This window comes from Corvus moneduloides, chromosome 5 (assembly GCF_009650955.1).
Source record: "Corvus moneduloides isolate bCorMon1 chromosome 5, bCorMon1.pri, whole genome shotgun sequence".
NCBI lineage: Eukaryota > Metazoa > Chordata > Aves > Passeriformes > Corvidae > Corvus > Corvus moneduloides.
Genome location: NC_045480.1, coordinates 32,935,249 through 32,951,454, shown reverse-complemented (window position 1 = coordinate 32,951,454; position 16,206 = coordinate 32,935,249). Strand labels below are relative to the sequence as shown.

General features: G+C 39.8%; 1 protein-coding gene across 1 annotated transcript; it reads right to left on the bottom strand.

The window, feature by feature from the left end:
- Positions 1-2,560: 2,560 nt before the first annotated feature.
- Positions 2,561-16,164, bottom strand: CASP3 (caspase 3). The gene is made up of 7 exons (XM_032109353.1): positions 16,077-16,164; positions 10,324-10,416; positions 8,325-8,449; positions 7,702-7,830; positions 5,684-5,859; positions 5,051-5,168; positions 2,561-3,986 (listed from the first exon to the last, which is right to left on the bottom strand). Exons 2-7 carry the CDS (start codon positions 10,398-10,400, stop codon positions 3,760-3,762), a joined length of 852 nt encoding a protein of 283 aa, XP_031965244.1. The 5' UTR covers positions 10,401-10,416; positions 16,077-16,164; the 3' UTR covers positions 2,561-3,759.
- Positions 16,165-16,206: the final 42 nt, after the last annotated feature.

Sequence of the window (16,206 nt, the reverse complement as noted above, 5' to 3'; positions counted from 1 at the left end):
GAATGTATACTAATCTGGTTTAAAGTTTAAGGAGAAACCATATGAACTTCTAAGAGCAATGTATCATGTATAGAAAGAGACGTAGTACTTGGTTTAGTAGATACTCTCAGAGGTTGTTATGGGAAGAAGGCAGACTGATGGCATTCAAAATAAGGATTTGCTTAGCCAGAAGGGAGTATTTGACCTGCTGTAAAACAGACAGCATGAGTTGCCTCCCTAGTTTCAGCCTCTCTTACTTTCTTCCTCCTTCCATTGCTTAACATTAAATGTGTTTATTCAAAAAAGAAAAAAGAAATTGGTTTTAGTTTTATTGGTTTGGTTTTTGTTTGGTTGGTTTTTTTGTGGTTTTTTTAGTTTTACTAGAAAACAATAAAAGTTGTTAGGTATCTCATGTGCTATCTTTTTAACTTCATAACTGATTTTTGAAAAGTTTGTGATTCTGTTGGCTTTTCAAGTCAGCAAAATACTAATGTCAGACTTCTTAAAAGCCTTCTGGACACGATTTACGTGATGATCCAGGTAGTAACAGATCTTCAGGTGAAAACAGGTGTTTGCTTTCTAGCTCAGCTTGGAAACTGCAGCCACGCTTGGCATGAAGGCCTCTCTTGTGGAAGCGAAGAACTGTTCCCACCAGGGTAGCATATTCACTTTCATGAAAGTGTTTTCACCCAGCCTTGCACCTGACTTGGTTTGGCAAGGAGGTCTGGTGAGCTAGGGAGCTCATGGATAATTAGGAAAATGTGATCCAGTCAAAAGGTTGAACTTGGTTAAGAGGCAGTGGGATGGAAGATTATTACAAATAGAGTAAGTGTTTAGGAAAGACATGAGAAAAATAGGACAGATACAAATAAGACACAAGAAAAAAGGATGTTACCACCTCTCCCTCTGCCTTCTCCGACAGGCTCTGTCTCTACAGGCACGTCCTACAGACTGGAAGACCATCCCTCAGTTAGAAGTATCTAGATGCTGCCTTGAAGGAATCTACTGACTTGGAGTAAAATGCAGCTCTTGTCCTGAAAGGACTTGATGGGAATACCTCATTTCCTAAGCCCTACCTCTACTAAATGATTGGTGCTTAGAGTACAGAAATTCAGCAGAAAATAAACTCCCTTGCTTTCCAACTAGTCCTCAGAGATCAGAGGGCTGGATGCGGCTAGGTTTATTTTCTGATTATAACCTATTCAGCACTGTAAGTCTGGCTGCGTTCAGTGAGGTCTCAGATGCACAACATGGGTTACACTCTATGTCTGGTCTCATTCATGACCACACAATAACAAATAGTGCAGTTTATTGGAGCAACAGGCAATGTAACAGATTCTTTTCAGATTGCCAGTGATAAATGCACTAGACCTACATAATCTGAGAGTACAGCACTATGTACAAATGTTCCCAGGTATGCTCTGGTGCAGGTAGAAATCTTACCAGAGATGTCCCTGCTTTAGGGAGGAGAGAGGAACAAGCCCATCAACTTGTCTGCATGATGGTCACATTCTCATCCTCTGCCATGAAGGATTTCAAATACTTTTGGGAGAAGTGAATGTGAGACTGTAGTCAAGAATCCTGGTACTGTTATCATGAACAGTGGGGTGGGGCAGCCACTTTATATATAAAAGAGGGATATGGAGAGTTACAGAGAGAGAGACTACAAAGGCTGTGGGTCACACCCAGGGGTGGAACAAGCATCACTCCCTCTTCTATCTGGCCAATTGCAGAGTTAAGGTAAGATTAATGATAACCCATCACTGGGCCATCATGCCCACTGTAATCCCTCCAGCATATATCTCATGGCATACCTTGAGAAATCCCCTTCCCACATATGCCACAGGGTGTCTCATGCTGCAGGCCTCATTCCTCCAACTCGCTACTCATTGTAGCCCAGCTTTGGTTTTGTTTTGCTCTATTTTAAAGACCATTGGAAAAGCTGTACAATAATTTTCCTTTAAAGGGCTAAGACGAATCAAGACCAGAACTTACTAAACCTAAGAGAAGAGCAAACTCTGTGACATGAGTTTTTCATAGCAAAATAACTAAGAACTCAAAGAACATCCCTATGCCCCATTACTTTGAAGCAGATTAAGACAAGTCCTGTCAGTCATTTACAACATACAACCTTGCAAATGCTTGTTGTAATTCACCATCTACATGAAGAAGGGGCCTATTTAATTTTTCAACAGAAGCATGGGCAATAATCTGCCCAGAACTGAAACTTCAATGAGTTAAAATAGACCAACTCTTTCTCACAGAACATTTACACAAGAGAGAAACAGGATTGCTCCTATCCAGCAGGCAGTCATCAGGGAACTCATCTACAATGTTTAAAACTGCCTCCTCTGCATCCCTTTTGAACCTGCATTTCCCAGGTCTCAATTACTACTTTACTACCTGGCTGTACAATGGCATACAATGCTTTAAGGTGGCTTCTTTTCAACTTCAGGTGGTAAGGCAGATGGGGGAGAAAAAGAACAAGAGTAATTTGAGGAAAAAAGGATATAATTAAAGTTAAAATTAATCTGCAAAAGCTATCAGATCCTGAACAAATGACACACATTGAAAAGCATGATACAATTTAGGAAACAGTATTTAATTAAAAAAACCAAGTACCAAATGCCTCTGGAAGTGAACATCAATGCCAACACTGTTTTTGCTACACAATTTAAAAAGAGTTTCAAGTCTTGTTTTGCAAGCACCCTATAGTAATTTCATATTCTGTCTTCCACTGATCTTAAAAAGACTGCTACAAGCTGAAATATCAGCAAAAATGTTTTGCAATTTTTGTAAAAGTCTGTTTCACAAAATTCAGAGTCAAGAGATACCAATTTACTATTTGTTAACATATTTTAGCTGAAGTTTGTAATTAACTCAATGGAAATTAAGAGTTATGAAGTGAAATTTCTCCAGTACCACAAATCTAGGTTTTCATACAGATTACACGTGGTACGCACAGAGCAAAGCCACTCTTATTTAAGGCCAAAAAGAGGAAAGCACACTGTTCAGAATGTAGACTTCCTTTTGCACGGGTTCTTATAGTCCCAGATATGCCCCAAGAGCTCCACCCTCAGGGAGCTGCAGAAAAAGACATTTTGGAAGACTGGTCCCTTGGGCACTCAGCTTCAAGGTCAGAGTACAAAATTTATTTTGAAACAGCTACCATGTTGATATAAATACTTTATCTAATATTCCACACACAAAGGTATTAAATTATCAGGAATTATCAGGAAAAACTGACTGTTCTCTAAACATGCTTTGTAATTGTATGCAAAAATATGAAATGGCTGTTTTCCACAGTTTATGCCCGAAAGCGTAAAAATAGTTAGGTTAACTTATAACCTAAACTTCAAGAAATTGAGTTAAGAAATGTATGATGACACTACTATCATATTACCATCACTGACATTCTGAATCTTCTTTGTAAGATATGAAACCAAACTATTTACAAGAACTGTTTCTTTTCTCAGCCCCTTCAGCAAAGTAAAATGTAGCACCAAAAAGCTCCAGTAAATTATCTGATCTTTCTTTAGTCTCCCCTTCCTCATTTTTTGTGATACTCAGAGCACTACTTTCAAATCTGCTTCAGCTACTCAGGTTTGCATTTCTAACACAGCCATACTATGTTTTACTTCTAACAACAGACATATATCTAACTTTGAGACACTTCATTCTGCCACACACAGTAGTGAACAGTTACTCAGATCTAAAAGTCGTATTTTGTACTAATATTGCATATAAAATGCAGATAAAAACATGAACTGAAAAATTATTTTAGGAAGGGAAATAAAATTCTTTGGTGAGCATAGAGACAATACATGGAATCTGTTTCTTTGCATTAAAATCTTGTCGAGTTGAACAGGACTCATACTCTGCCACTCTGCGATTTACACGAGTTAAAATCTGCATGAGTTCAAGTTTCCTTGCGTGTTCCTTCAGCATTTTACACAGTGACTGAATAAACCAAGAGCCTTCAGCTGAATTCCTCCAGGAGTAATAGCCTGTGGAAGAGAGCAACGTCAAAGTGATCAGATGGAGCAGCCTTTGATACAGGACAGATCAGCAATTAGGGGAACATTGCATTGTTTCCAATAGCAATCAGTGTTTTAAAATAAAAACTCAAAACCACCAACCAGCAACATTTAGATTTTATAATCTCCACAAATTCCAACTCAAAATTTTTTTCTAATCCCATCATCTTCTATAACCTAAGAAAACCTTAAGTATGAAGAAAATCAAAAGGCAGGAAAACTACCTTCTGCTGCAGCAAGCGTAGTCATTAATAACTATTTTTCATGGAGTACACAAATACAAAGGAGAGGTGACAGTACAGATGGAAAATGGGTTTCAGTGTCACTAGCTTCAGGAATACGTGCAGAATTAAAGACGGAACCTACTTCTGCTAAGTGGAAATGTAAAGCACTTATGAAGGGCACTGCCACTACCAATTTTGCTTAAGGATGCAATGCAAATACAGTTGGATAGACAAATAATATGATGGTGTTTATCATTCACTTCTGCATATCTGATTGTTTGGTTCTCTGAGAATATCTTTTCGTCTTGCTGTACATTATTTGCACAACTCCAATTAACTAAATTTCCAGCAGATGAACATTCGAGGGTTTGCTAGTGAGAAGGATATACTCAGGGTTTGGTAGGGGTTTTGTAGGAACTGAGAATAGCCTCAGAACCACCTCAAAAAGAAATCAAATCAAGGTAAAACATGTGATTGAGGGAAGTAAATATATATTTTCATGAAAGAGTGTATTGGGTCTGGCTGAGCATTTTCCCACAGCAGCCCTCAGTGCTGTGCTTTGCATTGGTAGCTGGAAAGGTGTTGGTAACACCCAAGTGCTTCGGCCACTGCCGAGCAGTGCTGCCTCTCCAACATTCCCCCTGCCAAGGGGCTGGGAGGGGGCAAGATCCTGTGAAGGGACACAGCTAGGACAGCTGACCCAAACTGACCAAAGGGACATTCCATACAAGTGAAGTCACCCACTGACTAGGTCCAACTCCAAACTTTAATTTGTAGCGTGAGTGCAGGCGGACATGGACAGTCTCTCACCTGGAGCTGTAGAATAGGCATACAGGAAGTCTGCTTCTACAGGTATTTTCTGACACACTGCTTCTTCTGATCCACTGTCTGTCTGGATACCAGAATCTAATTCTGTCCCTCTACAAGCCTATTTGGTGGAAGGAAGAATGGAAAATAATATTAAAATTAAAAAATAAAGGCAGTGATCTTTATAAAAATACTGATATTTTGTGTTTTAAAAATAATAATATATCATGATTAAAAACCATACGTCATGATTAAAAACCCGCAAAAATAAGAAGACTTTATATGTCACATTTCCATTAGACAGACTCAGAAGAAAAGCAGTAACATTTATTTAAATCAGCTACATAGCTTGGGTAAGACAGATATTAATTCAAAAGTGCACTCAGAAACTCATTAAATATTGCCTAAGATTTCATTTAATACATAGAATTAGTGCAATATCAGCTATTATAAATACTGCCTACCTAACAGGGAAAATGGTGCCACTTTAGACCTGAAGAGAATGTTACTTTGAGAGCAACTGCATTCAAATCCTTTAGAAAGGATTAACTTTTTGCACTAATAATTAGTGGGAAATGCTATTTTTTTTTTTAACTATCTGGCTGATTTGATGATCATTGTTCAGCTGTACATCACCTGAATGAAGAAGAGCTTGGGTTTTCCTGCTAAACTTCTGCATCTGTCACCCCTGAAAAGGCTTGTTAGTGCTTTCAGTTCAAGAGGCCCATCTGTACCATAGATCAATCCTTCGTCGCCATGGCTTAGCAACACGCAAACAAAACTGCTTCGCTTGCTGTGATCTTCTTCAGAAACTTGAAAGCAAAAAGAGAATTATCTTAACTTCCCATATTCCCTCAAAATTTTGAACATGTGATCCTTCCTATGTCACAGAAGTCTTTAAGAACTAATTCACATGTTTAGAAACCTGCAGTTTTCACTTCTGAACAGAAGCTCCCTGCCTACTTTACCTCAGGAGGTTGGGCACAGGACACCCCAAATTAAGGGCCAACCCTACCCATTGCAAGACATGGTCACACAGCTAGGTCAGGAATACTGTAAGGAGACAAAAAGGGTATTCCCACAGTGTCTCAAAGTCTGAATGACACATCTCATTCATGCAATAATGGCCAGTCTTGTGATCTGGGACTGGACTGTTGGAACATCCTGAGTTTTGGGAAAGAATGGAGAAGTCCTACCTCTCTTTCCACTTGGGGATGCCTCGACTACTTGGATTATATGGGAACTAAATGTAGCACGGCAGTTGCTGCTGCTTCTGCAGGGACCTAGGTACTAGCAGTACACTTCTCTCTTGCTCACTTTTTACCTGTAGTGAGGTCTAGAAAGATTTTTGAATCCTCTTGATTTTGTACTTACAGTTATTTAAGCTTGATATAAAGTGTTTGTAGATCTATACTTTTTTTTTCCCTCCATCTTGTGGTATACAAATAGCACAGAATTTAAATTCTCCAATGTCTTTTGTTGCCTGACATTGTGGGAAATGTACTTGAGGACCAAGATGATTTTTTCAAATTTATGAAAAGACAAACAAGGTTTAAAAAAAATGATCCAAAAGAAACTATGAGTGGTAACTCAGAAAGATGTAAAAGTTTGTAGATGAAAAATGAAAACAGTCCCTAAATCTGAAGTCTTACTGTTTAGTGCTTACCAAACCACTAAATTCCTGTTCTGGAATAAATTAACTGTTTCAACTTCACTCAAGTGATGTATACTGAGGCATCTCTACAATTTATGGACAAGCACTGCATTTAGAAGAGTCACATTTTCAGCTACTGTCAACAGACCAGCTGCAACAATACTAATAAGTTAACCATACCTGGGAACACTTTCTGGCATAAACACTTTCATTAAAAAAAAAAAAAACAAACCAACAAAAAAACCTAACAAAAACCAAACACAAAAACCAAGACCAGAATTGCTGCAGGCTAACTGCTGTTGGGAATAATCACTGGAATACTTTTACTGTCTGAGTGTGACCTGGAACAGTCTGGAAGAGCACTAGTGAGCATGAGTCACAGTCATGGCAGAGAACCTTCCATGACTTGACTAGAATGGCCTGTGTTCCAGGGCTACTGATACCTCCAGGCACCATTTAATGTAAGGGTCTAAATGTAGCCAAGTCCAAACAAAGCAGGACTAACACAGTAGTATAAAGCTCTCACTTGAGAGAAGGGTGTTTTGTTTCACAAGATAAACAACATGTGAGTTGTTTAACCAAAAGAAAATTTAGTCCATGCACCTGCAGTTCTGGTCCCTCAATCAGAACCCCTCTTTGGGCCACACCACTAATCATTTAGCACAGAACCCCTCTACCCAATCTAGCAGTTTTCTTTGCAACTCACAGAGCTTCAGTGATCCCAGGGTCAGAATACAAATCAGTCTGCATTTAAGTTTCAGCCTTTTTTCCAGCCTTCTTTAGAAGATGAGAAAGGATATGGAGACAACAGTCATGACACAAAACATGAAGAGACAGCAAAGATGAATAAACACAGAAACTGTGATGTACATGTCATCCTTAGCAATAAATCACCAGAAGGTGTGAAACATCTAAAAGAACCCAGAAACAAGTGAGGGCTAGAGATGTATTTGGAAACAATGGTTGACCTAACGCACACACTGAACATGCAGTAACTTACCATTTTTCAACAGCTTAAAAATGTCCCCACATGAAAGATCATTGTTGATCTTTATTTTATATCCCAGCTTCATAAAAACTTCTCTGACACTTGCAGCATCTGCATCTGTCCCCGAACGAGGTAGCATCCCTATACATAAGGGTAATGTGTTATTTTTTTATATTATATAGATGGCATGGCCTGATTGAGCCAAATTCTCTTCTCGGTTATACCTGTATCTATCTGAAATATTCCATTATTCCAGATTCACTCTAACAGAGAAAACATTGCACTGTTACATGTGCACACCATCTCCCATCCTCTGCACCTGTATTGTAGATTTATCTATATATTATTTTTATATCTACTTATCTATTTAAAGACATAAGAAAAATTCCATTTGCAAAATAGAAATTATGACTAAAAAGTAAGACAGACTTGTACTGCTGATCAATTTTCCTCCTCCTTACTGCTATACCCTAATGTGGTCCCTCTATGGATATTTGGAAGAATGGACTGAAATGAATCACACCCATGACTTAATTTTAGAGTGCAATCGAAACTGGTCTGCATATTTAATTTTCAAGAGTAACACACTAATTTATCTAAATTAAGGAAAAAAGTCAAAAACTTGAAAGCGGTACCAGTATGTCTGTGGAAGTTCTTATTGTTTATTATTATACATTCCCCCATCTCTGGATAATCCATTCTGTAACTGTAGTCTGGCAGAATTCCAGAGTCCATAGACTTGCTAGCAGGTAGGTTCTTTCTGTATAGAAACCAGACAAAATTTAGGTGTTAATTTCTGATCTCTTTTTTCAAAATAATGACAATAAGAGGCTATTCTAGCAAGCCCAATGAAAGTGCTAAGTTTGCATTTGTAGTAACCTTCTGTGGAACTTGGAACAAGCTTAAAATTAAAAGAATCAAGGAAGAACTGTGTTTAAAATTATAATGCTTCTGCACAGGAGAATATGAAAACTTAGTTTAAGGATGCCAATTACTGTATCAACAAAAACTCAGTTGGGTTTTTTTACTATCATCTTTTGAAATCTATGTACCTGGAGGAAAGGTTAGCTCTGAGAAAGCAAATCTGTTCTGAATTCTAACCAAAAGTCATTATCATTGAATTTTCACAAGAAAACATTCAAAACCTAAAAAGATGTGGCAGATGTGTGCTCCTTTTCTGCTTAAGCAATAGCCACCAGCATGATGGCTATATCTGGATGAAGCTGGACTTTGGGGAGATAGCTAACACAATAGCTAAGAGCCGTAAGTCTTCTCCAACATCTAAGGACTAGCTGAGCATGCACCATCCCAAAATACAGCTCATATGCAAGTATGACTGTAAGTCATTTATCTTACTCCACATGCAGCAGGCTACCCACCAGGATCTCCTCTCCAGAAGGGATACCTCTCTAGGTTTCTCCTTGAGGCTGAGACATGCCTCACCACAACAGCTTCTAGATAAGTAATTGATAGCATGTTAAAGCTGCAAATCTTAGCTACGTGATAAAAAGGATTGATTGTGCACATATAATCCTTTAGACGTAAACCATTGACCAAGTCCAGGACTAAGTCTTAATCCAGCTGCACCCAGACTTCACTCTGAGAAGGAGTTTAAAAGTCCTTTGTCCTTTCTGAACATAAGGTCTCAACAGGAGGGTCTCCCCAACAGTTTTATCTGACCCTGTCCTCTATGCTGTAAATAATCAAGTGTACCTTGCCATGGAATCTTGTTAAACCACTGCTGTACCTACTACTGAAGGTTGTTAAATCACTGTTTTATATCAATAAACCTATTGCTACTTCTTCTCTCTTACAAGTGAAGTGCATCCATTCCATCCACAACAAAAGACCAAGACTCTACATGCAGCTGTAAATCTGCACACCAATTAATGAGCACAACAACCCCCCCCACCACTCATGACTCTGCAACAGCTGTCAATTTTCTCAGTCCACAGATGCTGAAGCTGGTATGAATTTTCTCACTTAAGCACATGTGCAGTGTAAGTTGTTACAACACTGGGGCCTGCAATCATACTATATTTTACAAATAAAAGGTCCATAATGCTCTTAAAACCTAATTTTTCATTGAAATATTAAAAAGAGTCAAATTAAGTTCCTAGAGAGAGCATAATCTGATGACAGTGCTAGACCAGTGTAACAACTAGCTGGCAGGACTGCGTTTCCTCTCTTCCACTCCCTAAGCTCCTCCTGCACTCCTGCTTCCACACACACAGCTCTACAGCAGGTCAGCTCAAGCAGCTGAGCTGTCTTCTACAGGCTCAGGTCAGCTCTAGGAGCACTGCATAGAAAGATGTGAACATTTATCCTAGGGTGAGACACAGATGTCTCTTCTTGAGAAGAGCTAAGCACTTGATAGTACTGTTAAGCTAAGCTTAGCTGCACCTTAAAGTGTTTTGCTTTTTAGTTCCTTGTACATTCATGCAGCCTGCTCTGTCCCACACTGTATATTTTCAAAGTCAGTACAACTCAAAGAGTTGTTTATGATTATTACAATTTACGATAATTGAAACTTTTCCATTGAGCATAATTTCTTTTATGGCTCTTACCTTCCATTACAGCACAAGATTCCTCAAGACTTAAATTGAAGACTTAAACCAAAAGCACTTGACTTACCCTTTAAAACCTGGAATAGATTTTGCATCTGCCAGATCTTCCCCCAGATGTGGTCCATCTCCTATGTCTGTCATCATTGCTTTCAATTATCAGCTTGAAAACGCAAGAAAATAGAAGCATTATGACAGTTCACAGAATAACTTTAGCCTAATATATTAGTAGGCAAAAAAACCCCAAAAGGTATCTCTGAGTAATCCCTACACATTTCATATTTGAAAGAAGAACATGAAATGTTTTTCTAAAAGTACTCTGGGAAAAAGTCTGCAGATCCCTGTGACCAAATCATTGAAAACACCTACAAAAAGCAAGATAAGACATAAAAATTGATAATAATCTTTAAAATATTGCAAGGTCCCCACATGCATCAGAAATTGAGAACCAAAATCAAGCAATACAAGATATTAGATATGTGCAAAGACTAACATAGATTAGAAATTGGATCATAGTAGTTTGAGAAATGAGTCATTTCTCTACATTCCATTTCAAATGAAAATATCACTGCATCCCATTTCAACTGGTGTATGTGAAGGTGTAGATACAAAAATGCTGCTAGCGAGGATTTTCTTGCTATTTTCTAAGTCCATGAGAGACTTTTCTCTCTCACAGAAGAGGTAGCAGAGTTATGTAAACAACCAAGCCACTTGCAACCTTGAAAAGTCTTGTTTATGGTATAGTAGAAAAATATTTCGACAATGGATGTTTTAGGATTTTAGCCAATCACCCCCAAGGGGTGGCTGACCCTTTGTCCAATTAGACTGTGAAGAAAAAAGTCTATAAAAGTGTTTGTAAAATAATTAAATAAATCAATCTTGCTGCACAATTCCTGCCTGTTGGATCTTCTCTCCTCCTCCTCCCTATGGCTGCGGGACACGGTGATATACCCTAGGGCCCAGGCCTGCAGTAATATGAAGGCAAATACAATAGTAGTAAAATAAAACCACAATAATGTAACTTTAAACAGTTGATGAAATGAACCCTATGCTGTGGGTTATTTACTTTTATGAGAGCACAGGACAATAAATTATAATGGGTACCAAATCAGAAATCAATTTAAAATCATCAAACCTCCCCCGTGGTTACTTAGTGCATAATCATGGAACATACTACCAAAAGTTACCTTAAACTCAAGTTTCAGAAAACAATTATACATCATAAATTTAAATTGCCAGATAAGACAAAGTAATAAATGCTTAGAAGCGCTGAGACCTCAATAAACAAACAAGGCATTACAAGGCAAGAATTTTGCAAAAACTTACTTTAGCAGATACATTTATGGTAAATAAGAAGGTGTAAGTAACCAGAGCAAGTAGCAAGATTTGCTGGACAGATATGATGAAGATTCTTATTCAAGGCTTAGGTTCTTTAGGGCAAACTATATTTGCCATCTTACATCATGATATTATATTAAGTCTCAACTTCATATCTATACTCTTGTTAGTATAACACAAACACCCATTTTCGTGGCAACGATTACTGATGCATCAGAAGCACTAATTTGGTTATATATAACCTTCTTTCTTAACTTGTTTCTAGGAAGACATTACATTTTTAGTGACTTCAAAAGATCTTCAACGTTACTCTGAATACTATTTCAGAGCACTGATGTAATTAAATCTTCTTCTTCACCAAATTATTCCACACTTGCAACTGTATTATGTAATGCAGCAAACAGGAAATTTCCTGAAAATATATTTTCGTAAAGTAGTAAATAAGCTTGGTATTTTAGAAATAAAACGTTTAAAATACATTCTATCATTATGTTTTAGAAATTTACTTTAAAGACAGTATAATGGGGCAGGAACTAAATCTACAATGCTGAACTCAACTGCCTAGCACCTTGATCTGGATTCATTCACCCTAACTTCAAAGTCTAATTCATTAAAAGTACCCTATGGGAAGAAAAAGGCAAGCAGCTCCAAAGGGCAATTCAAATGCCTATGACCTGTGGCATGACAGTGATCCAACCCTATGCTGTATGGCAGGGAACATTAGCATTGCCAAAAAGTCTAGTCTACAGTGACAACTGGTGTGTGCACCCAGCTCTAACTGAAGAGCAGAGCTTCTGGTCCCCAGGAACTGGAAAGGATGGCTTTCATTGACAAGAATGCTGTAAGTTCTCCTGCTCCAGCACAGCCCAGTTTCCAGGAGTTTCTGACTTTTTCAACCATCCCTACTGCAATCATCCTTGGCTTTGGTTCTCAGCTTTCCTGAGCTCTCAGCCTGAGCAAAATTTGTAGGAAAACATCCAAGGAGACCAACCCACCATTCTGATGCAACTCATACTGCTCTTGCTCCTGGAGAAGAACTTTGTGCAAGAGCACAACCCAAACCCTTCAGTGTGGCTGGGATTAATAAGAGAGACAGGGAAATGGTTTACTTCCTTCATTTGTTCTTTGTCTGACAACAGTAATAAACAGCCACACCATATAAAAAAAGCACAGCATCATGTGCCAACTCTATTATCAAAACCAGCTAGCAGGTGTACTGAGAGCAGTGTAACTGTGTCAGCACAGAAATCAACTTCTGCTAAAATCCCCGGTGTTTATCCCAGCTGTTTGGCACTATGAAGTTCTGCAGCGCCAGTGCTGAAGTACATGAAGGAGAGAGTGTAAACTAGTAAATATGTGCCTACATGACCTGTGGCCAGCTCCCAACAGCTACTTGGAGAAAGACTCAGCCAAAGTACAGGGAAAGCTAACACTCTCTGGCCAACAGATGAGCCCCTGGAATCATGAGGGAGGGTAAGTGACTCATTAGGCTGTCTTGGGTTCACATCAGGTGTGCTCCAACCAAACTGCTGAACAGCAGCAGACTTAACTAAGCAAACTGCAGACCCAACTGGCTGTGAGCACTGAACGCTTCTTACAACATAAATGTTCAAGCAGGATGCAAACACTAAGAGAGATCTTCAACATTTAAGCGACCTTAAATTAAGACTTATCTCCTTGACCCTTCTGCAACCTTACAATGTAAAGCTCTAAAACCGCTGTCCGTGATCCAGCGCCAAAGAAACAATGAAATTGGAAGAAACCCGCAATTACAACAAACTATAGTACTTTCTTCCTGAAAAATGTAAAGCACAACTTGTAATACCATATCATAAAAATATTTCTTACTAAGGCCTCTGCAGGCCTAGTTCACAGCCTACAGTTTCAATTGTTTAATGAAGTGTTAGAGCTTACTGCACTCTACTTCATCACAATTGGATCTTGTCTGAGAGACTTTGCAGAAGTAATAGGGATTGTCTAGAAAAACTGGTTATAACACGTTAACTATTTGAAATTTGCATGCTTGATCTTCAGAACAGAATCTGTAACTCACTTTTAATATCCATCAATTCCTGAGCACCCTCAGGCACCAAGTCACCTGCACTTTAAAGAACAAAATACACCCACAAAGAGATCTCTCTTTTGTTGCTAGGCACTCAAATGGGCGTTTGAACCAGCAGGGTATTTTATGCTCTAAAGCACCGGTCAGGGTAACAGCAGTGCTCTCCGGAGGATGGTGCTGATTCCAACAGGCTACTAAGAATTGCCTCATCTGGCTTTAGGTAATGCAGTGATGCCATGCATTTCCCTGTGGAGGATGATCTCATCCTGGTGGGGGGAGGTGTGGGGGGGAAGAAATCACGACAGTGCTTTAAAAATGTATTAAAAATTTTTATTCTGCTCTTTGATATTATTTTCTCTGAAAGCTTAGGTAAGACAAGCTTTCAACTATAAGGAAATATAAAAAAGTCCATGAAAAGAGCAACATAATTTTTATAATCTAGCAAAACATATTCTGCAGATTTTAGCAAGCTTATTTTATAACACTTTATCTGAAAAAATACAATTAAAAAAAAAGAGAGACAACAAATATAAAGATGATACTACAATGGTCTTTACATATACTAAGTAGTAAGAAATAAAGTGGCTTGAAAAGGCCCAAAGCTATGCTCTGCAAGCCACCAGAAAATGACCAATGTCTCTCTGTACACCAATACGAGCAAAAATATTTTTCCCCTACATAAATGCAGTTGTTCCAATGCTTTTCTTTTGACAGGAAAATAAATAAAACAACATTTTACTCCATTCCAGCCTGGATTCACTTATTCTACCTAGACCTAATGAAAATAAGTTCACAGCATCATGTGTCACCACTGCCGTAAGAACCACCAGGTTCCTTTTTAAAGCAATATTTATTTGAAATGACAACCAACAAGAGAAACGAATGGTATAGTGATAAAAATAATACCAAAGCTTCTCAGACAGGGGAGAAAGCAAATAACTAGTCTTTAGTTACCAACTGGATCCTGAAATATGCAAACCACAGAAGACAACACATGTTCAGTATATATCTGCTGCTACAAAGCAAAGACTGTAGCACTACTAAAACACATGTTCAAAACTGACATCAGTATTGTAAAACATCTCTTTCAAGATTAGAAAAGGGCAGTATTCCATCTCACATGACTGCAAGAGAAAAATGTCAGGCATTCAAAGAAGGTATTTTTTGTACATGAACATATACACGACATAACATGATACTAATGCAGACATGCAAATTAAAAATTTTCCACCCTACAATGTATAGTGCTAAACAATAATTATCTGACTAATAATGTAAGGAAAATATAGAAGCTGACAATATGAAAAAACATTTTAAATATACCATTAAATTTTCTGTGCGACACTATCCCCCTACTAAATACTGCTACCACCGAGGGAAGCAGGCCCATACATGTGACAGCTCTTCACATTACTTCTGGTCTTGATGTAGTTGTTGGAAAGCCCTGACACTGAGTCAGCATTCTGATCTTCCAAAAGCAAACAGACTTTTAGGTACTCAGCATGAAGCTGTAAAATCATCTGAAATTACTCCGAGTGTAGATGGGACCCTTGCTTATTAATTCAGCTGTACCTATTAACCCCACCACCACCGCTATAAGCAACAGTCATATCTAGTTCCTTAATACCAAGGACATGATGTGTTAGTTTGAAACCTACCACCTGACAAGCAGCTACCTAAAGGAGGGAACTATGAGTTAGAGGGTAAAAGACTACAGATGGCCAGCTCTATCCCTCAGCCCAGCAGGAAAGAAAGAGGACACAATACACCTCGGGCAGCGCCTTTTACATGCTCTCAAAAGTTAGTCACAGTGGCTGCCAGGACCCCAAGCATGGTTTTCGTCGGTACAGACGAGGTTTAACACCCTTTGTTTTGGAAGGTCCGAATACAGATTCTGACCCCGTGTTTCCGGTTAGTTAATGGTCTACCGAGGGGATACCAGAGAGCAGCTTAGAATTAAAGCGCCTTTCCCCCCCTCCCCCCGTTTCGGCAGCTTCTCCACAAAAACAGGCTGAAAGGGACCAAACTAGCTACCTTAAGCTTCTGGAAGACTAATACCTGGGGCTCCGCGCTCTGCCCCCGGGCAGGGGGTAGCGGCGGGCTCTGGGATGGCACCGCGGGCGCTTCCTCCCGCCTGGCCCGCGGGTCATCCGCCCGCCCCACCGACCGACCGAGCGCCGGGCCTGCGTGGCCGGGAGCCCCGAAGGCAGCCGGGGGAGAGGCGCTCTCAGCCGGGCCCGCCCTGGGCGAAACGCGGCTCCCCTCCTGCTCCCCGCAGCCGACATCCTCCGGGAGAGATGCGGCCGGCCAGGCGGACCTAGAGAGCCACAGCCTCGTCCAACCCCACCCCCGGCTTTGTTCGGCCCCGCCACTGCGGCGCCCACATCCCGGCGCACTCGCATCCTGACTCCGCCACCACCCACCAGCTCCGCCGCCTGCTCGCCCCGCCGACGCTGCGCTCCGACCTCGCTTGGCTGTGCGCTGCTCGGCGCGGAAAAAGCCCGTCGCTGCCCGGCCCGCCGGCGCCCCGCTGGCTCCTCCCCGCGCAGGGCG

Coding starts and splice junctions, on each gene's coding strand:
- CASP3 (XM_032109353.1), bottom strand. CDS start 10,400: ATGATGACAGACATAGGAGATGGACCACATCTGGGGGAAGATCTGGCA. Junction 5,169..5,683: donor CCAAGCTCTTCTTCATTCAG/GTGATGTACAGC, acceptor TCCACCAAATAG/GCTTGTAGAGGGACAGAATT. Junction 3,987..5,050: donor TGCCTATTCTACAGCTCCAG/GTGAGAGACTGT, acceptor TCTCTTCCACAG/GCTATTACTCCTGGAGGAAT.